This window comes from Onychostoma macrolepis, chromosome 18 (assembly GCF_012432095.1).
Source record: "Onychostoma macrolepis isolate SWU-2019 chromosome 18, ASM1243209v1, whole genome shotgun sequence".
In the NCBI taxonomy this organism is placed as follows: Eukaryota; Metazoa; Chordata; class Actinopteri; order Cypriniformes; family Cyprinidae; genus Onychostoma; species Onychostoma macrolepis.
In genome coordinates, this window is record NC_081172.1 from 8,830,103 (window position 1) to 8,854,073 (window position 23,971).

General features: G+C 35.1%; 1 protein-coding gene across 3 annotated transcripts in view; it reads left to right on the forward strand.

Annotated features, from left to right (window-relative positions):
* cdh13 (cadherin 13, H-cadherin (heart)) overlaps positions 1–23,971 on the forward strand; it is a 341,165-nt gene that overhangs the window by 305,272 nt on the left and 11,922 nt on the right. For all 3 annotated transcript variants that reach the window (XM_058751362.1, XM_058751363.1, XM_058751364.1), the window contains 2 exons: positions 6,295–6,437; positions 23,639–23,872. In XM_058751362.1, the coding sequence (XP_058607345.1) occupies positions 6,295–6,437; positions 23,639–23,872 (377 nt within the window). The remainder of the gene's footprint in view (positions 1–6,294; positions 6,438–23,638; positions 23,873–23,971) is intronic.

Here is a 23,971-nt window from a genome sequence, read left to right on the forward strand (position 1 = left end):
ACTCAGCTCAACGGAACAGTAAAAAGAGAGCACACATTAATATTTGAACAACAAGGTTTCACATCAAGTCTAAAGTTTCACAAAAAAAAAGCTCAAGAATATGTGTGTGTGTTCTCTTTATTTACTTATTTATTAGTTTAGTTTAATGCTGTTAGTAGCAAAGATGTTGTGCACTTTAAATCCACCCTTTATTATTTGCTTCTATGTAACATGGATCTTTATTAGAGAAATTGTTGGTTTACACAGTCCACAGTTCAACTTGTGAGACAGCATTGGTTTCTCCTCACGTAGATCCAATCCTTAGCACAGACCAGGAATAAAAGGAACAGAATTTATGTACAAAGATGCCAGAATGACCCTCCTGCTGGCAGAGAAGCCTGTTTGCAGCTTTCCCCTGTTCTCTATTAGAAGGTAACGTGGAGAAAAGCCCCTCTGGCCTCCGTGCCCTCGCAGTGATACAGAAGCATAAATATGCACCACACCACGGGCCCTCTCCAGGCCTGACACCTCATGAAAGGGTAAGGGGAGTAAAAATTATATGGAAGAAGTGGCTCAAGGAGAGGCATTTCTTACATTTTAGATTGTGGTGAAGAAGCAGCAGTGTTTTTTTTGGGGGGGTTGAAGGCCAATGCCCTAACCTGGTGAAGTGAGCTTGTATGTTTTGTGAGCAGTTGCTATTGTGCACTTGTGGCTGAAATAGAGGTTTTTGTTTTTGTCTTTAGGAACAGCAGCCAGTTGCTTAGAATTCTTAGGCCCCGTTTACATTATGCGTTTTCGTTTTAAAATGCATGACTTTTGTTACGGTTATGCCTACACTACTCCGGCATTTTCGAGGTCGAAAACGGAGACTTTTGAAAACGCTGCAGACCTCGTTTTAGTTTGAAAACTCCGGGGTAGCGTTTCAGTGTAAACGGACCAAAACGGAGACTTTTGAAAATGATGGCGTGGCTGCCCACATTCACACTGCGTATCCTTGACGATCGGGTAAACAATAACATCATGCTCGTTGTTGTACCCATAGATATGTATGGGTAGATTCCCCATTCGACCGCTCCAAGCACGCAGACGCGTCCGCCATCTAAATAATAGAGATCTACCTATACAAATCTATGGTTGTACCTGTATGAATGGTCACGTGGCATGCGTTTTCGGTTGTGTAGTTGAAACGGAGATCATTTCCTAAACGCAGTGGAAACGCCAGTGGAAACGGGGATAATTTTCATTCTAAAACGCCGTTTTAAAACGAAAACGCACTAGTGTAACTTAAACGGGGCCTTAGACTAGTCGTACAAGTACAGTAAGTCATCATTTTTATTTTTATTAATTTTTTTCATGAAAACTCGCTATAACATTTTTAAATCAGTTACTAAACACAAACTTTTTGAATCTAAGAAGTACGATTGATTACTGCTGAAAACACTGTTTTAATATATTGGCTAAGTTTATGCAACTGGCCTCAGTTTTAAGGAACATTAGGGGTTGTGCATGGACATCTAATGAATTGTTAAAAATGTGTCAAGTGACATGCTAAATGCATATGCGGTTATTTTTATTTTTGGATGAAAATATTATTTAATTTTAGCAAACATTTCATGTCATTTTTGTTTTATTCTGACTTAGATGGCATAATTTGAATCCACAAAATATCCTTATAATAGAAATATGAGTGTTTTAAATAATACGGTCAAATTCTTTCTAAATCATTGTGCATTACTCATTGTACTAATCATTATTACATTGTTAATATCTTCTCATCATATGTTTGTTAACAGTATATTTTAATTAAAAACAATTAATTATTGCAGGGATTCCCAGACTTTTTGTCAGCTGGACCCCATTGAACCTCTAAAATATTTACTTGAAGTACCCGATGAAGAGATTATAAATTAAAAGAATATTTAGAATTTAAATTTTTGGGTGACTGCACATTTGCATGTTCACAACTCTCTGATGTCAGTTAATGGTCACAACATGCAGGTAAACAGGTAAACATGCAGGTAATCTAAAATATGTAATGTTTTTAGTAGTGTTACATTTTAACTGTTTATATTTTCATTTAAATATTTTATGATTGAATTCATTATTAGCTTTTCATAAACTCACAAACTCCCTGCAGTTCCCTTACAAACTCCCAGGGATTTGCAAACCCTGAATTAACATTATGCTGCTTATTTTCCTTCTATCTTTAATAAGATCTTTTATTAACAAGCATTTTCTTTTGCAATATTGTTGATGAGATTAACACTGCACACATTCACACAAATGCAATTTTAAGTGAGTAGTTATTTCTGCATGCTTTTCCAGCATGTGTCTGAAACAATTGCTGTCAGAGACTGGAGCCCTGATGCTGTAGCCAGAAAAATATCACTGTGCATAAAGCAAGAGACCCATGATGCCCTGCATCAGGATTAATAACCGAGCTACGCTCAAGACCGGCCACATACTCACAAGCTTACTTTTTTACAGACTAAATTGGATGCTGATTAAACTTTTGAGTCTTTCATCCTTTCGCTGTGGACTTTGAGACTAGAAAAGGTCCGACCCAGATTCTCCTTTAGACATGCTGGCAAATCAATTTTTTTCTGCATCGTTTCTAGTGTAAGCAGAATACTATGGACAACTTTGGCCAATAAGGCAAGGACTTTGTTGTACCCTTAGTTGTGTTGTTGTAATTTGTGTCTTAGTGTGACAATGTGTGGAAATGAAAACGCCTACATCAGCCGAAGCTTTGATTACGGGTGAAAAGTCTTTGACAGCTTATTTATGGTCATTAGCACGTATCGTTATAGATAACATATTAATTTGCATAATGTGTTTTTAATGACACACTAATGACATTGAGAGGAGGCTAATTGAGAGAAGCGCAGTGTGTGTAGATTAGGGAAAAAAAGCATTGAAAGAGTTTTGTACAATACGTATGATCAAGCATCTAGGCCACACCCCCTTTGCAAACTTTAAGGCTGTCTGATTAATGGCTTTGTAGAAGGTCTGATAAACAGATTCAAGAAATAAAATATCCATTTGTTTTGTATGAATTGCAAGTGTTTTAGAGTGTGCTGTTTGAAAAGAAATGGAGGATTGTCAGAGCCGTGAGGCTGAACAGCAGACAACACATGCACAAATAAATAAATAAATAAATAAAACAAAATACAATTTAAAAAATGGCCTTGACTTATGTGGGTGTGCGTGTGTTTATTCATGTGTGTTAATAGATCACCTGAACATTTATAGTCAAAGGCATTGAAAACACAGATGGTTTAAAAAATAATAATAATAAAAGATTTTTATTATTATTATAGTAGGCTATTACAAAAATACCATGCTATTCTGATATGTGTGCTTTGCGTACTTTTTACTGTATACTGTATGTGTGTTAGTGAATTGCACTTTGCCGGCCATAAAGCCAGACATAAAGCCATTGACTGCATTTACAGCCTTTGTGTCATACTCCAGGCTGGAAGAGAGTTCTCTAACAAATGCCAGCTGATTTTACAGGAGAATTACAAACTATTCTCTTGCACATCTGAGTCAGGATGTGAGGTATTTGTACCCAGAGCAGTGTGATGATAATCTCATGCTAGTTTGTTTCCGAGAGCTTGCCTGCGTGAATCAGAGAACATTTTCCTGAAATGTGATAGAATGCTGATAAGCTAGAATTTCTTTGTGAAAGGTGCTTTTTTGCTGTCGAAAGGGAGTGCAGTGGGGAACAATGGAGCTACTGTAAAAGCTATCCTATTTTAGATCTCAACTGGTATCAAAATGTCTTAAAATGTGCAGCAATCAAAAAAAAAAAAAAAAAAGTATACAGTATATTTGTATATAAATGTTTTTTTTTTGTTTTTTTTAAGTTAGTTTAAAAATCATGTAAATATACTGCTGCTCAAGCAGGACTATTCATCAAAGAATCTTGAAGGGGGAAAAAAAATGTATTAGGGGTTCCACATAAAATATTAGGCAGTTCAAGTGATGTTCAAGTAATGATGATGATAGATACTTTATTAATCCCCAAGGGGAAATTCAGACATGGCTGCTAACAATTCAGATTTGGCTTCACATTAATATTTAATAAAATTGTATGAGTGTGTGTGTGTGTGTGTGTGTGTGTGTATATATATATATATATATATATATATATATATATATATATATATATATATATATATATATATATATATATATATATATATATATATATATATATATATATACTTTTTAATCCTTTTAAAAAATATTAAAATTAGTGCTTTCAAGCTATTAATCGCATACAAAATAAAAGTTTTTGTTTGCGTAATATGTGTGTATTCTGTGTATATTTACATGTATATACATGTCTATATTTATAATCATATAATTTATGTTATAAATAAATATATTTGGTAACACTTTACAATAAGGTTCATGAGTTAACATTAGTTAACAACATTAGTAAACATGAACTAAGAATGAACAATACTTCTACAGCATTTATTAATCTTAGTTAAAGTTAATTTCAGCATTTACTAATGCATTATTAAAATCACAATTTGTGTTTGTTAACATTAGTTAATGCACTGTGAACTAACATGAATAAACTATGAACAACTGTATTTTCATTAACTAACATTAACAAAGATTAATAAATAGTGTAATAAATGCATTGTTCATTGTTTGTTCGTGTTAGTTAATACATTAACTAATGTTAACAAATGACACCTTATTGTAAAGTGTTACCATATATTTAATATATAAACATAACCTATTTTTCTGAAATATATACATGCATGTGTGTGTATTTATATATACATAACAAATATACACAGCACACATACATGTATTATGTAAACAAAAACTTTTATTTTGGATGTGATTAATCGTTTGACAGCACTAATTAAAATGTATTAAAACAGTTCAATAAATTGTGATAATATTTCACAATATTACCATATTTACTGTATTTTTGATCAAATGCAGGCTTTGCGAGCATAAGAGACTTCTTTAAAAAAAAAAGTCTTACCAACCCTAAACTTTTTGAACTGTAGTGTATGTGTAAAATTTTGTGCATGCATATTTTACGGTAACACTTTAGAATAGGGAACACTTATTCGCTATTAACTTCAACTTTTCCCTCAATAAATTCCTAATTTGCTGCTTATTAAAAGTTAGTAAATTAGTTGTTAAGTTTAGGTATTGGGTAGGATTAGGGATGTTGAATAAGGTCATGTAGAATAAGGCATTAACATGCGCTTAATTAGTACTAATAAATGGCTAATATTCTCGTAATATGCATGCTAATAAGCCACTAGTTAAGAAGGAAGGAAGGAAGCATTTATATAGCGCTTTTATTGTGTATTGCTATACACCCAAAGCGCTTTACAATCATGTGGGGGGTCTCTCCTTAACCACCACCAGTGTGCAGCATCCACTTGGAAGAGACCCTAAAATAAAGTGTTACCTATATTACAAATCTTAATCAAATAGTAAATTTGTCTTGAATATAAACTGACTAAACTTGTTATTATATGAAGATTCATGTGGCTTCATTTTCCAGTTCTGTTATTGCTTTAGTGAGCAACTGCGTTTTTTTTTTTTTTTTTTTTTTTAAACCCTTAAGAAGGGGGAATCGTTGTTGGTTGTGTGAATGTTTGTGTTCTTTTGGGAAAGGTATCTGAGTCAGCAAGAGGTTTCAGAAAAAATGAAATCCCCCTTCTCTGTTTTGAAAGAGTCTCTATGGGTTTCCTAAAAGCAGTAATGCCGGAGAACTTGGCATTTCATTTGGTGTGTTTGTTTTTTATTTAGCCTGTAAATCAGTGACTCAATTCCAGATTTCAGCACTACCGCAACTGCTTTTATACAGTCGTACATACACGCATGCTTAGGTGTTCTGGAGGTCATGCGCAAGATATCATCACATGGTTACCCAATTACAAAACGGCTCATTACTCTTAGAGGTATCGCTGCAGGTCATTTATCATTCCTACATGTTTCAGGGGCTCTTCTTGCTCCATTTCTTCTTATTTCACTTTCAACTGACCTTCTTGATAACCCATCACCACTCTGTAGTACTAATGCTTGAGGTCATGTTGCTTAATGGTTAAAAATCTGCTCTGGGAACCAAAAGTTTGTAGGTTTGAATGCCACAAGGGGTAATCCATGAACTGTCAGCATTGTGTTCTTAAGCAAGGCGCTCAGGTAGTCTGAGGGGATTGTCCCTGTAAAAATTGGTCAAATAAACTGAAAGAGATTTTGAAGCTATAAAAGCAAGACTCATTCTAAAAGCTGCATGTGTAACTGTTAATGGTCATGTGTGCCTTTCAGGTTCACTGTATTGAGAGACCCGGCAGACTGGCTAATCGTGAACCCCTTCAAAGGCAACGTCACCACCAGAGCCATACTGGACCGCGAGTCTCCACACGTTCACAACAACCAGTACACCGCTCTCTTCATGGCCACAGATAACGGTAGGACTTTTTGCATGGGATGTTATCCACTGAGGTCAAATGTGATGTAATAACCTCTTATGTGAGGTAGTGTGAGATGTGATTTAGAATTTTTTTTTAATTTGATGTGTTACTTGCCATGTCTTTGTAATTATTGTTTGTAATTATCTTTGTAATTTCTACACACACACACACAAACTGTATATTGTATATATTAAAGCAATAAGCCCCAAGAAGCCGCGGTTTACAGTGAATTTATAACAGCTAAGGGGCGTTGTTAGGCATGACGCGAACCGACTCAACGGCCCAACGGCTCTGTGCGAACCTACAGTATGGTGAATGATGTCAAGTGGACCGTTCCAAGATTGCGGCCGTATCTACGTGCCTGGAGCGGTCGAATAGGGCGTCTATATATGTCTATGGTTGGAACAAAGTGGTTGCCAAGCAGCACACAAAGTAAACAAAGGTGTAGGTTAGTAGTGTAATTTTCAATGGCTTTGAACGTGGCTCAACCAATCAGAATCAAGGACCGGAACTATCCATTTTATAAATATATATATATATATACACTCTAAAAGACTTGCTGATTGGTTGGAAGTTCAGTAGTCGTTGAAGTGATGTCTTGGGAAGCCAATGGTTGGGCATTGGCTGAAGATGCGGAGTTGTGGCTGGTAGAAGTTTTGAGGTGGTCACAGACTCGAGTTGAACTCGGAGACAAGGCGTGGCAGCAAAACTTCAACTGAGAACACGAAACTCGCAATGGAAAAGAAAATAAACTAAAGTAAAAGAAAGAAAGGATGTAACGAGACTAAGTGGTTTTTCTTCTCATCGTGGTGTTAGCAGCTGGCATGTAAGCCAGAGCACACTCAAAGAGCACTAAAAAAAAAAGCAGCGTCAAAATGCGGTGGCAAAAGGGCAAGAAAAACCAAAACGCAGAAAAAAGAGAGTTTGATGGTGTCCTGAGTTTTTAAACTCTGCTTTTGGACACATCCCAAAATGGTGTGTTAACCAATTAGATGTTGTCTTAGCTCGTGGTGTTGCTCTGTTTCTCCTCCCAATCCATAAATCAACATGTTATCTGGTCAGTCACATGGTCCGAAATTTCCCGCTCTTGGAGAGTATAATTTTGGACAGGATTTCTATAACCAGAATATGATACATTTGACAAAGAATTGATTGATAGAAAAGTTTAAAGCATGAATATGAACCCTTAAGCTATTCAATAGTTATTAAAAAGACATACACAATGAGTGATTAGGACATGAAAGTCAAAAGTGTGGGTTACATACATAATATGGAGTAATGCATAGAAATGATTAGTTGCTCATAAGTCCTATTAAGATGATTTTAGGTGCATCTACACAGTTTCTGTGGCATCCTGTGGATGTGAGAATGTGTTCTGAGGAACACAGGTCAAAAAGGTTTTAGTGATTTCAGTCCTGCTAGTTGGGGGAACCCACCCAACAAAGTCTCTACTAATGATTTTGGTCAGGATGTGCTGTTTCTTTGATCATCAATCTTGGTTACTTGCCCCAAATTTGACAATCTCCTTCCTGAGTTGGAATTATCAATAAGTGTTCTTTGTGTCAATGTTGTAAGCTGTTCTGTGAAAGAGGCTTGTTGTTTAGGCTTGCTTCAGACGCATGGCACCAGGGTATCGTGGACAGATTTATTACGTTGTCTTGTTCCAGGGCCTCTTTGCAGAATTTGACTCTTTTGGTGGTTCTAACACCAATCTGATCGAATCTTAAATTGTCTGATTCGCTCTGATATCCTACAATATATATATGTATATATATTGTATATGTATTCTTAATGATTATATACAATATATACAATTCTTAATGATTGTAATTAATTAAATTCTCATATGAGAATTTAATTAATTACAATCATTAAGAATTGTATATATTGTATATAATCATTAAGAATATATATATAATTTAATTAATTACAATCATTAAGAATTGTAAATATATTAAAATGTCTAGGTACATTACAGTTCTCAATTGGGTTTCATTTTGGGGAAATGTGATAAAAATAGACTTCATAATAGATCTACATTTTTGCTTTTTCTTTTGTTTTTGTGAACAAACACAATCTGAACAAGTCTTGGTGAGATTTTCCCTTCAACAATGCATTGTACAATGAAATAGCAATGAAATAGCATTAGATAATAGCTATTAGCAATGAAATAGCAAAAGCAAGGTCTCGGCATGTTTCTGAGATGTCAGATCAAGTGGCCTGATGTTACTTGTATCATTGACACATTTCACTGTGGAAAATGTTATGATGTGCCTAAAAGAAGGCCGGCCAATGGAGCGGCTAGTTTCCTGTGCTAATAATTGGCACTAAACCTTTTATAAATGGCATAGACATTGTAAATACAAAGTGATTATTCTTTCGTCTCCTCAATTGTCATCGAAACTATGCCAATATCACGGTGAGTCTTTTTTCTAGGGTTCTTTATGCAAGTCATCAGCAGTGCTTAAAATGGCTGAGGTGGCGTGGCCATGGATTATTCTCTCGCCAGAGGAAATTACATGCTTCTGCAGGTTAGAGAACACCGTCTTTGCATTAGCGCTCTCTGGGTAGTATAGTAATTTCTCTCACTTGGCATAAACAACATTTAATTAACCTCTGAATGATTCACTTCTCAATGTCACGTCATCTGAAAGGGACACTCCAGAGGTATTATAAGAAGAAATGTTCTCCTTCTCTTTCTTTTATCTCACTCTCTTTTGGTATGTTTGTTTGTCTGTAGAAGGAGGTTGGATGTGGCATTTGAGAGATGACAGATCCATTAAATGAAACAAGCCAATCAAAACACAGTTCAGAAGTGCCCATATTTACAGCTTTTCAATATGTGATTTCATACTGTGCAAATTCATATTCATACATGCTTTTAAGGGGGAATCGGTAAAGGCTGAATGCACTTCGCTCAGGTTATGTTTTGAATAGCGTACAGCCATGCTACTCTTATTATTTTTGCAGTGTGCATACTGTGTGTGGGATGCAGTATGCAAATGTGCACGAAATGCAAGACTCAAATGACCCACATTTGACAAATTGTGCAGCACACTGCACTGTATACCTTAATGTAGTGTGTTGGAACTACCATTTTCAGTGAGAATAGTTTTCCACAACATTTTTTTATTATTATTTATTTATTCTTTTTAACATCTCTTTCTTGAATTCTTGAGTCTATAATGTGACATTTCTGAGTGAAATACAATACAAGAAAATAAAAGTAGAATGGCAATTGATTTTTATCTATTGGTAATGTATTGATTTAGATTAAATTGTCAGACTCAGTAATTGACTGCAAACTCTTAGAAAAACTGCAAAATCTTTACATTTTCAGAAGTTTGGAGTTGGTAAGTTCACATTTATAATTTTATCAAATATTTCTGTTGCAAATAAATGCTGTTTTTGTGAATTACAAACAACATTGACTTTATGAATGTCCTTTCTGTCTTTTGACCAAATTAATGCATCCTTGCTAAATAAAATTATTAAATTCTTTTGAAAAAAATCAAAATAAAATATATATTACATATGTGTATGACTTTTCATTATCCTTTATATATTGCACACTGTAATATACACTGTATGCAGTATGCTAGCCTCACTCTATTTTTATCTCTTTCTTTCCTCTTTATTTTCTCTTCACATGTAATTTAGTCAACAAGGTTTGGATGAGACGTGCTCATTTCAGCACATGTATATCCAGCACTGTTGACTCTGAGCAGGTCTTCCTGTCATCACCACCTTCCCCAATTCACAGTCTGTCTGTCTTTCTCTCTCTCTCTCTCTGTTTCGCATCAGGGAATTGGGGAGTGTGAGAGATGTTGATTTTAGGCTAAATTGCTTTCTGTGATCGTGAGGAAAGCTAGATTGCAAGGCCAGAGAAATGCAAGTGGCTTCGTTTGCAATGGAGAGGATATCAAGACAGGTGAACCAAAGTGCAAATAACATATAAGAATGGTACAGCTCAGACATCAATCTTAGTATATATGCAAATCCAAGTTTAACTTAAGATCGATAACGGTTTGATTTCATACTCGTAATAAGTTATTAATCATTGTTTGCTGAGGTTTTGAAAAGGTTACGGTGACTGCAGCTATGTGTCATATTTCAGAGTTGTTATTTGCATTGAGATGTACTGTAGACATTTCAGATGCAGACCAGAGGCTTATTTCAATAAATGTCAAATGCCCAAAATAATGTTTGCTTTGAGGTCACTTGCTGCATTATCTTTCTCTGTTTACTGGTTCAACTGAGTTCACTTGAATCAGGTGGGAGAAGTTGCCTTATTTTTAAGCACTGTTAAAGGGTAGTTCACCAAAAAAATAATAATAATAATTCTGTATTCAGATAGATATATATATGTATATATATATATATATATATATATATATATATAGTTAGTTAGTCATTATTGCAAAATAAATCAACCAAATATTCCAGTTATGCAATAATACTAAATTTAAGAAAAAATTAAAAAAAGTTATAAGTAGTTTTCAAAGTGTCCAACCTGAAGTATTGTGCAAGAATGATTAGTGTACGTAATTACAAAAAAAAAAAAAAAACCTTTGTGTAGAAGTTAAATGAAAAATGTTCACTGGAATATATAATATATTATATATATATATATATATATAATATTCTATAGTGAATGTTTTTCTTTTAATATATATATATATATATATATATATATATATATATATATATATATATATATATATATATATATATTATTATTATTATTATTATTATTATTATCATTTTTCTTTTTTTTTTTCTTTTTAAAGAAACTAATGTTTTCATTCAGCAAGAATGCATGGTTAAAGTGACAGTAAGGACATTCATAATGTTAAAAAAGGAATTGTTTTACATAAATTCTGTTCTTTTTTTATTCATCAAAGAATCCGTACAATGGCTTTTTGTGGTGAACTGACTGAAACTGAAAATTTTTATTCAATGAGAGTTCAATATGGAAGTAGTTCACAGAAGTAGTTCACATTACAAATCTCTGATTTGTAATCAAATGATTCTTTTGAATCTTTTTTTTTTTTTTTCAGTGAATCACTTGATCAGCGTTGTAGTTGAGACCATGAAAATATGTTTAGAGCTGGTCTCGACTACAGCACTACATTTGATCCAGTTCACAAAACCAGTCTAAATTATGTAGTTTTTGAGTTCAACTCAATGACACGAAGATAATCGTTGAATAATGACTTAAAATTATCCAAAGTTATTGTATGGCTTTAGAAGACCTTGAATAGAACACACAAAACTTTTAAACCACTTTTATGATACTTCTTTGTTGCTTTTATTGTTATGTTAGAGATTCGACCCACAAGACCTTATTCACTTTCAATGTATTTAAAATAGTGACCATTGTTTTTCTTCAAAAATGAACCTTTTGTATTTCACATGGCAAAAAGTCATACATTTTCAGAACCACATGAGAGTGAGTGAATGATGAAAAAAAAATTTTTTGAGGAACTATCCCTTTCAATTTCTCCGAGTTAATTTAAGTCAATAGAAAAGCTTGTCTTCCAGACACTCATGTTGGTTGAAGCAAATCTCTCAGTCTAATATTTGTCTTTGATATATATTATGCGGTGAGGCTTTGTATCAGCGCTTCAAACACAGTGCTAACATTATGCTTTCCTCCTTTTGTGTGGCAGTACAGATGTGTGTACAGTGCTGAATTTCACACCCACGTGTTTCCCCTGGTATCCCAGGCAGATCTAGTCTATCACAGACTCCCTATTCCTTGACAATCTGTCCGATGATTGCATGACATGAAAGTCACAGTGGTCACTAACAGGCTATCGATCTAGACTGGAGTCCCATGTCTTTATTTCAAGGGCTCAGATGAGTGTTGCCTCTCTCTCTCTGTCTGACCGCTGACCACAGAGAAGGCGAGAGCACTGATTGAACAAGAATGATAGAAGGGAGAGGGAAAATGAGAAGATGCTGAACAGATAGAGGGGAGTGTAGATAAGACTGGGTGGAGAGTTGATAGTCTGTATGCGCTTGTAAACTATTTTCTACCCTTGTGTGTTTACACATATGACTACATTAAAAGAATAGATCATTTTCTCTCCCCATATCATTCCAACCCCGTATTAATATCTTTTTCTTCTGTAAAGCACAACAATATATAATACACACACACACACACACACACACACACAAAAGGCCTATACAACCATTTTTTCTTATTATTTTGACATTATTGAGAAAATATGAACAACTCTATTGTGGGTTTGCAGGAATGGTGCTTAGAGTGTGTGGGAAGAAAATCCTTTTAGGTCCAGAACATAGACTAAAATTGTGTGGTGGCAGTATGGAAAAATCAGTCTTACCAACCTCTAACCTGCAGTTGAAATAAATGGATCCATTTTGAAGCTCCCAGTGTGTGAAGTTGCAGACTCACTGGAGTGGTGGGGAGCTGCTGAAGTGCAACACTTTTCTGAGCCTGGTGGGCTCAGTCTTGTCTGTCAGCCTGAGGTTAATGATTCAAGTCCTTACAACACCTGCTGGAGCTCGGATCAGAAGTGTGGAGATGGAGGGGCTGCGCTATTTCAACATTGGCAGAAGGTCCGTCGTTTAGAGGGCCTAATCAGTTGTTTTGGTGTGAGACACAGGGAAATTTTTCTTGTTTTTTCATTCCCCACTGTGCCAGCAGATGTTCACCCATTCCATCACTCTTCAGGGGGTGTGTATGTGCGTGTGTGTGTGCGTGTGTGTGTGCGTGTGTGTGTGCGTGTGTGTGTGTGTGTGTGTGTGTGTGTGTGCGTGTGTGTCTGTAATCCGCTCCCACCATGTTTATTATGTCCCGTTTCCTATGGAAGTTTGCTTAGCTGCATATATATAATTTAAATGTTTTATTCTAATATTTTTTAGAATGTAATTTATTCCTGTGACCGTAAAGCCAAATTTTCAGCAGCCATTATTCTGGTCTTTAGTGTCACATGATTCTTCAGAAATCATTCTAATATGCTAATGTGGTGCTCAATTATTATTGGTAGTCAGATATTATTAATGGTATTATCAGTTTTTGCTGTTTTTTTTTTTTTTTTTTTGTAGAAATTTCAGGATTCTTTGATGATTTGAAAGTTGAAGTTCATAAGAACAGCATTTATTTGAAATAGAAATACGTTTTGAAACATTATAAATGTCCTTACTGTTACCTTTAATCAATTTAATGTGTCCTTCTGGAATGAATGAATGAATGAAAGAAAGAAAGAACAATAGATAGATTGATAGATAAATAGATAGATAGATAGATAGATAGATAGATAGATAGATAGATAGATAGATAGATAGATAGATAGATAGATAGATAGATAGATAGATAGATAGATAGATAGATAGATATTTTTTCTGAGGTTTGTAAACTTATGAACAGGGCTGTATAAGATTTATATTTTGGCATAAATCTAAAATTACATTTCCTTCTCAACTTGCTGCTTATTCAGTTATTTTGCTCCCTCCTTCACATGAAGAATGTGCCTTATTGAAGAAGTCTCCTATGTAGGGCACATCTTCCTGCCCCTAGATATACAATATAATCATTAAATTTCACCTGGAAACATAAATACCATCAGATAGCTCAACATCACTCTTCTACGGAACAGCATGCGGTTGTCACATGCTGTGCTTTCATGTTATGTCACAGTTGCCCATGTCTTTGCATTTTATTTAAATGCTCAACTGCTGATGTGCACTTGTCATTTAGGTGCAGGCAGTGTATTATCAGGAATGTTGCTGCACAATATAAAAGGCTCTTTATGTATGCATGAGAAGTTTGCTCGGAGCATTAGCATATGCCTCTGAGACCTTTGAACATCCGCATTGTAAAGGGAGGAACTGCATTCATCGCTCCAGTGCTACCAATCTAGCTCCAGGGCACTTGTTTGGATAACATGATGTTTTCTAGTATTCGGCCTCCACACCTGCCCTAGTTTTGTGCGGAGATTGTTGTTTAGTCCTCGCTAATCTAATGTAATATTGTTGTAGCCAGTGTATTAGAATTGGACAATTGTTCATCAAGGGCCTGATTAATGAAAATCTTAAGAAAAAAAAAGTTAAGAAAGTTCTAACAGGAATAGTTGAAAATTTGGTCACCAAGTAGTTTCTGGTCTCCATTGAATTCCATTATTAAATGACATATTTTGGAAGTTAATGGAGACCAGCAACTATTTGGTGACCCACATTTTTCAAATTTCATCTTTTGTGTTCAGCAGAAGATAGAAACTCATACAGGTTTATAACAACTTGAGGGTGAGTAAATAATGACAGAATTTTCTATTTGGGTGAACTATCCCTAAGAAGTTAATAAGAATGTGCAATTCTTGAAAAAAATCTTCTTCTCCAATTTCACAAATATTTTCAACTTATGTATAAGATCAACTTATTTTCTTAAGAATAAAATGTCAGTAATGCATCAAAAATCTTTATTTATTTATGTGTTTGTTTGTTTGTTTGTTTGGGCATGACATTAAGAACATTATCTGTCATTGAAGAATTTACTTTCTTGAAATCATTTAGATAACACACAGGAAAAGAAAAGAAACAAACATTATGGAACTAAATATTTTGGTAGTTATGTGTATTATGTTGCACATTTGATCTTTTTTAATGCTTAATATTTAAAAACAGCCCAAACACTTTTTTTTTTAAAGATTTTGTCTTAAGATCTATTACAAGAAGAAGAAGAAAAGACAAGAACATTCTTATCGGAAATATGCATATTCTATCTATCTATTTGAGTCTAAGAATTTTATTATAATTTATTCTCATTTATAATAGGAATGTTTTGTGAATGTGGTGAGCATCTTGTGACTGCAGTGCCATGCCAAATGTTTATTGTGATTTTTTTTTTTTCTTTGAATTGTTCAGTTTCATTTTTTAGATATTTCTTTCCTTTACCAAACTCAGAGCAACAGTTAAGGGAAGTCTGCAAATGTTTGCCTGTGGCACTGTCTTGTCCATAATTGGTGCTCTCCAATTTAGACACTTTTCTTTTGGAGAAGAGCTCCAAGTAAGGGACAGATGTCAGCGGAGAGGTGTTTCATTCCCTGCAGATCCTCTCTGACCCTGTACTTTGAAGTAGAATGAGGATTTTCAAAGTGGCACAAGGGGCCACAAGAGCCCTATCCATTTCTCCAGCCAGGATAATGGCGTCGTAATGAGATCTACCCAGAAAGCCAAAGACATCATGGTTCTTACCATCCAGAGCTTTGGTTTCTCCACTGCTTCTCACTCTGCTCTCTCTTAAAAGTCAAAACAATCCACCTCCTCTGGCTCTCAAGGGCTGTAAGATAAAAGGAGGGTCGACTTCTGTGAACTTTTTTTGTAATAAGACATGCTCTTTGAGACTGAAGAGGTGTTTTTACCATGGAGAGAAACATGTAGGTGTTGCCTGTTTTATAGGACTTGTGGAAAACAAGTGCTTTGGTTGGTTGCTTTACTAAGCTAATAAGACACAGGAAAACACGCCGCACACTCTTGAATTATCATCCCTGTCTGCTGGGCTAAATTGACACTGATTGGTTTCTGCAGACACTAGAGAATCTTTTTTTGTCTCTGGACTTTGAAGTCTGAAGTGCCGATGGAAGAACATTCATATCTCTAATAACGCAACTCCTGTCACATCCACTTGTGTGGCTTTCAAGAGGGAAATAGAACTTAATCACGTATACTCTCTTCATACAAAGGAGGACTTTGACGTAAAGAATGATGTCAGGCCCTGATTCAATACTATATACTGATGAAAGGATGGGGTAGGCATTGTCAAAGCAGAGTTAGAGAGTTCCTTCACTCCAAGTTTCTCATTAAAAGGAACCCATGAGGCTAATCAGAAGCTTTTGTTCTAGAGGGACATGCAGGTTTAATCGGCTCTTCATTGTCAGGATCCAGCTGAGTTCCCGTGAAGCAAGAGGGCCTGACTTTAATTGCAGATCAATTTTCTCCCTTGTTAAGTTGACGGAGTGTCGACGGCTATATGTGGTCGTGTGTTGGATTGTTTCTCTACAGTCCCTCTAGGGCTGATTGAGAAATCAGAGGTTGTTGGAAGGGAAGCAGATTCCTCTTTCGAAGATTAAGTGCATGTCATGTTAATTGTTTTTCAATAGATTATTACTCTGTAAAATTGTGCAGTATTCATAAGCCGTTTGAATATAACCTCCCTTGTGAGGTTGTTGATTTTATTGTTCTCACATCACCTTTTCCGAACTTTTATCTTAAAGAAATAGCACACGCATACTGTTTTATACACACACAAACACATACTGTTGAAAAGTTAATCATGTTTTCCACAAAAATATTCATCATGAACTGTGTACTGTGATAAATATTGTCCAAATCAGCATATTAGAATAACTTCCGAAGGTTAATGTGAGACTGAAGACTGCTGCTGAAAATTCAACATTGTCATCAAAGGAATAATTACATTTTAAAATCTATATAAATATAAAATCAATGAAAAATAGAATTAAAGATTAAAATTACAATAATATTTCACAAAATGACTGTTTTGCCATGTTTTTGATCAAATGAATGTAGACTTGGTAAACAGAAAGAAAGAAAAGGAAATAAAGTTTTTCCCTCCTCAAAGAAAAAAATCTACTTTTGAACAATAGTATATGTATATATAAATCTACTGTGACATTTTGTGGTTGGCAAATGTTGTTACAATAGTCCATAGTTAATGTGATGTTCCACTAAAAAGCACCTTGGGACCAGTTAGTGAAGTTATTTTTGAGAAACGCTGTAGCATCATTTGTCATTCATTTTGTATCCAATGCAATGTGCAATTTAATGTGACTTCCAAAGTTTAAAAACTTTTTGTGGCCTCTCCACATCTAAAAATAGAACATTTAAGAGCATTGATGAATTGAACAAGCTTAGTATGCATTTTTTTTTCTTAAGAAATTCGCAAGTTAATGTGCTGTTACAGTATGCTTGTATAAGTGGTTTTATTCCTATAGGTCTTTGCACTGAAGCTATGAAATCTCAGCATGCCAAAGCAGAGTGAGAAAAGAGCCATCTGCTCGAGTCCTGTGTGTCCTCTCAGAGTCTGTCTCATGGCGTGACCACTGCAGTGAGCAACCACACACTCCACACCCCCACTGCGCCTTCCATTCTGACTCAGACACCCTCCTGATTACATCCCATTCACATCCTTGAACTCTAAGAATTTTTAGCTATTTAGCCCATTTCTCTAATAGTTCAAGAGTTCTAATAATCATAGTCACGAAGTGAATCAGTCCACGGGTTCTTTCTTTGTCTTTATCTTATACTTTTGCCACTAGCCTTAAGCCTCAGCAGAGATGGAGTAGTCAGAAAGTACAGGAAATCATTCATTTTCAATGAGAGCTGGTGATTTGAGACGCAGTGTGCAAAAGTGCCTGTAGGCGATGCGACAGAGTTGAGCAGAGTTTAACTGAAATACAATGACTTCCAATGGGAGAAAGCAGAGCTCAAGTGAGCCGCCACTTGATACAGATTGTTACTGCAGTTGGGTAGAAATGTCTGTAGAGCGTGGCAATAGCACAGCCAAAGGTCAGGGGTGTCCTGGGAATGCAGGAAATGATTAAATGTATACTTTGAGTGCTGGAATGCTTTACATAAAGCTGAATGCAAATTTTGTACTTTTCTAAAGAACTAGAATTTGTTTACACACATTTAAGAGTTAAATTTTTTTTTCTGATTTCTGTGCATAATAGAACTTTATTGCATTTGCATTTAGACATTTAGCAGATGCTTTTATCTAAAGCAACTTACAAATGAGGAACAGCAGAAGCAATTTATCAGAGTCAACAATGTTTGTAGTACACAATACCAAGTATAAGCTAAATTAGCTTGAGCTAACTAGTGAAATGCAGAAAGAAAGTAGTAGTATTTTATTTTATTACTCTTTATTAATTTTAAATAGGATCTGTCATAGGAAATTACTTTTGTTTCTGGAAAGACTGTGAACAGACAGTAACAGTGAGCAATACAGACAGAAAAAAAACTTGGTATTAGCCCAAGCTGCTGTAGTCAGTTGGTCTGTCCTCCAGGGCAGCATCAGGTGGAACAGACGCTATGGGCCAGTGGGTCAGTGCCAAAATAAAGAAACTCACTGAACCGAGGGTCTGTCTTTGGGGTCTGAGGGGATGAGATATAGTCCTGTGCTGTCATAAAATCATTAATGCAACCAACAGCATCATTTCTTGACATGTCACACAAACTTTAGCTTTACAAGGATTTTTGTGCTCACTGTTTTTTATGTATTTGTCCACTAACAATGTCCAGCAGTTTATACCGGCATCACAGTTGAATGCTGACATTGTTATAAACATTTTCACCATAGTGTCATTTCCACCCTAATTCAAGTTGTTTTATGTATTCTAAAAATGTTTCTAACTTTTCAAAACTTTTTCTGACTTTTTCTGATTTGCTAAGGCAAAATGTAATTATATTTTCACACTTTTTGAATAATATGATTGTAAATGGCACACTATAAAAATAATCTGCTCATTTGATATTTACCTTGATTTTTAATTTTCTTCACTCATCACATCTCATATTTCATCTCAAGCTCTTATGTTTTCTCCTGGTTAACCAAGTACATTCATTTAAAAATATATTACATATTGGAGGGGGAAAAAAATGTTTGTTTTGGTAGAAATAACACCCAAGATGTGGGACATTTATAATTTGCTTTGGTAGAAATAACACCACAACAATGTGGGGCATGCATACTTTTTTGTTTAAATGTAACCATTTAAAATTGTTTTACTCATTTTATAGTGGTACTGTTCTTGTTTTTGGTTTGATTTTCATATTTTCATAAGGCTAAAAATGTGGGATCATAAACTTTTGAGAAATAGCAAAAATAAGATATTGCTAAACTTTTCCAAAAACCTACAGTTACAAAAAAAGGTTTAAATATGGTTGTTTTTGTAAAGACAAAACACCCCCTAAGACTTTTGCAGTATGTAAAATGTATTTACAGTGTTCAAGCTATGTTTTAGCAGGCCATAAAATAGGAACAGCGTGCACAGCCATAAAAAATAAAAATGTATTTTTTAATGCGGAGGGAAAAGACAAAGGACAGTTTTGCATTTGTTTGCAAATCTGCTCACGAACAGCTGCGAGGCTGAAAAACTGTCTATCCTTTCCATATCACCAAAGTGTGTAGTGATGCATTAGAAAGAAGTTTAGAGAAGAGGGAATTGGATCTCAGCAAAGTCAGACAAGATGTGAGCCTATATATATATCAGCGCACCATAACAAAGGAGAAAATAAATCACTCTCATTATGGAAGGGAAAGAAGACAGCATCTGAAACATCCAGCTCCATTACATGCTGCATATGTAATAGACATATTTATGCAAACAACCCTTTCTTATCCATGTCTCATGAATATCTTTTATGTCAATGCCGCTTGTTAAACAAAGCGGTGTGTACTCAGCTATTCATGAAGTCTGCTGTATATTTCCACTCACGTTTACCTTAATCAATACTGATGTTACAGGGGTCGTCGGTTTCTAAGATGAAAGTTATTAAGTGATAAACTGCAACATGAAGCGCTGCTGCTCATTTCTAGAACACTTTACGGTGCATCTAAACTTGTGTAATAGGCCTTCAATGTGAGTTAGAGGATGAGGGAGCTCTTAGCACTGCCGAAGATAATTATGATGATGATGCTGATGAAGATGGGAAAGACTATGGAGCGATTGAGCGAGGGATTGTGGGTTTTTTATCTTAGTGAAGACAACTTTAATGCTTTCTAACCACGTACAGCAGCCATGTATGGGGAGGATTTGCATTCCCTCATGCATATATGTCTGAGTCCCACAGCACACATAGAAGAGCTTCATAAAGCTTGGCTGATGAGATTTGCTTGCTTAGGTGACGTAATATTTGCTTTGCTGGAAATGTACTGTACAGTTGGAGAGATAGCATTTGCAGTTGTATTATAGAGAATTCATGTATAGAGTAATGAAGTTCTTTGAAGTTATTTAATATCCATTTACCTTTTATGTGTAGCTTCTTTCTTTCTTTCTCTCTTTCTTTCTTTTTCTTTCTAATATAATTACTTCTTACCATATTATTATTGTTAATATTAGTAGTAGTAGTAGTAGTAGTAGTATATTTTTCATCATTCATTCATTCATTCATTCATTTATTGACTGCTTTCTGCATTCATCAATTTATTATTATTATTATTACTACTATTAATTTGTCTGTTTTTAATTGTGTTTATTTATTTATCGACTGATTTCTGCATTTAATGTTGTTATTGTTGTTGTTGTTATTATTATGTAGTGGGGACATAAAACATTGTTGAATTTGATGTGACACAATGCATTATTATTATTATTATTATATAGTGGGGACATAAAACATTGTTGAATTTGATGTGACACAAGGCTTTAATTTAATAAAAATAAAAATAAATATATGGAAGGCTCGTAAATTTTACGCATACATTAAAAATTGTATGCTTGCATTAGGTCAAACCAATTAGCATTTATTTTAAGGAAAGAATAATAAACTTTTAAAGCATTTTAAAAAAGTAAATAGATATATTTTTAATTCATGGATTGATGGATTGATGGATTGATTGATTGATTGATTGATTGATTGATTGATTGATTTTTGGAGTGTCACTATAGGAAACCATGTCCAGAAACAGAAGAGGTGTACCAAAGTGTGTTTGTATTACAGGAAGTGTAGTATTTCAGAGGGTCAGGTGGTCTTCAGCATTGTTGCATACTGGACCACCTAGACACCCAGTTCCCCTGAATGACAGATGTGTTAGTTGATTTATGTTGACGGCATTGACGAGGCAAGAGTCAAGAGAGATACGGCACATGTAGCTCATGAAAAAGTCCCAGCCACGCTCCACTTACGCACCCTTCCCTGTGGGCACCACGCTCTTATAGCGCATAACCGAGGGGTAGGAGGACCAGAGTGATGATAATGATAGAAGAGAGGAAGACTTACAGTCTCAATATACACAATAATTCCCTTATTCTAAAGTATTTTCATAGTCTTTGGGGAGAAAAAATATGCATTTCAAAAGATATTTGGAGGTCAGTGACAATATGTGGAATGTTTGTCTTCACCAAACCAAAACTAATCATAATGAAGTTTCATATTGCTGCTGGCATATTGCGCATTTCAAAAAGGTTGGAAGTGTTTGCTTTTCATTTTCTATTTAGATTCAGATGCATTTCTGATATCAGTCAAAAATTGAGAGACACAATATATTAATATAAACTATAATGTGTTTTTACATAATGTCTTAATATAAACTTTATTGCATTTGCCTTTATGTATAAACCTCACTTTGTAGCACTGTGGTACATTAAATATGAATACGTCCAAAGGCCTTTTTAGTGTCTATATTCGTCACATACGTGATCTCTCAACCGAACACTCTCTGTTCCAGTGAAATAACACAATAACATGCTACCAGATACTTCACAGTTACTGATCTGCTGACAACAGAGGCTATTTTCATGTTTATTTACAAAAAAGTTGCACTTAAAGGAATTGTTCACTCAAAAATTAAGATGCTGAAATTTGTATTACCCTCAGGCCATCCAAGATGTAGATTAATTCATTTCTTCATTGGAATAGATTTTGGAGAAATTAAGCTGTTTAGACACTCATTCTGACGGCACCCATTCACTGCAGAGGATCCATTGGTGAGCAAGTGATGTAATGCAAAATTTCTCCAAATCTGTTCCGATGAAGAAACAGGCTTGACCTTTCAGTCGCAGGTTTGCTCATTGGTGTTGAAAGTGAAGCAATGGACATATTTACTAATGCACACAAGCAACATCTAAATTTTTTAAGAGTTCGTGATTTATAAATCAGATAGCTGTTATCGCTCATGGCGGGACATGTTTACTTCTGTGAAGCATACTGAGAAGTCTGCTGCTTTAATGGTGTTAGGCGAGACAGTTTGCTTTTGTCCATGGACACGCATTCTTTTTCAAATTGTGAAACGGCTTTTTACATACTTGACAATCTTTTTGAACAGAAAATCAATGAAACATGGCAAGGACGTCATTGTTCTACTTCTAAACCCTGTTCTGCAGAGGTATTTTAGAGACGCAATTGGAACAAACCTGATTTCTTTTTCTACTGAGACATTACTTGCTCCAATGTTTTGACACCGTGCCTTTTCTTCTTCCCTTTGAGGCCTGAGCGTTCCTGGCAGTACGAGGACAAAATCATTCTGTAATTACTGATCCCGTCATCGGATGTTAATTGCGAGTGACCTCCAGGGCTGTTTATAATTATGCTGTCCTGCAATAACTGTTAATCTCCTAGAAACAGAATATTTCAAAAGCCTTGAATAATGTATTTTTTTTTCTCTGTGCAATATTCAATAAAGTGCAATCTGATACAAAATGAGGCGAGATAATTGTTGTTACTCCATGTCAGAAACCGAATGTTTTGATTTGCTGTTGTTTTTCTTTCTGTATGGACATTGATTGTTGTTGTCTGTGTTTCTGATGCATCCAGTCTGACCTTTTTTTTGCTTGTGGCTCTGGTTGTAAGAAGTCTTTAACCCACTTTGCTTTACAGTAACAGTCAGGCGGTGTGAGATGCTGGTGCTTTGAGCGCACAGATGAGTGTTAAGCACAATCCTCCTGTGCATTTAAAAGAAAGCTATTGATTTGGCCTATAGAGCCAGAAAGCTTTAGTCTGCCAAAGGACTTTCATGTGATTGTGAAAACCAAAATTGACCAATTTACTTTCATAATACTCTCTGCTGATCTTTGTGGAAGCTTGTTTCCTCTTTTTACAGTATACAGTAGAAAAGTAAATGTGAAATTAAAGTTTAAAGAAATACAAATTTATTTATTTATTTTAATTTTACTAAAACTATTAAAATTTCTGAAAATGTTCTGAAAAATAACTTTATTAAATTTATAATAACTTAATAAAAAACAAAAATGAGAAACGATGAATTGAAGAAAAATCAATTTAAGTGTATTTAATTGCTAAAATAAAAGTAAATTAAAACTAAATAAGCATGCTGCAAACACTAAAAATGACAATAGCACTTAACAAAATTACTAGAATTCAAAATAATCAAATTCAAAATATCTAAATACTGTAACACTAAAACTTCTAAAACTGCTGGTCCTGCCCTACTTTATTCTTTTTAAATCTGCCTTTTGTCTCACTAGGAAGTCCACCCGCCTCGGGCACGGGTACGCTGATAATCACTCTGGAGGATGAGAACGACAACGCTCCCTACGTCTTCCCCTCCGTGGCCCGCGTGTGTGAGGACGCTAAAGACATGAATGTGGTGGTGATCGGGGGACGAGACAAGGACATTCATCCTAATACAGATCCTTTCAAGATCGAACTTGGCAAACAGCCAGGACTGGAGAAAACATGGAAAATCTCCAGGATCAATGGTAAGTTAATTCTCAGATGGGACAGAAACAGGCACTGACCCACAGTTAAACAGATGCCGGCTATTTCTAAGGCCGGTTTGAGGCAATACAAAAGGTGCT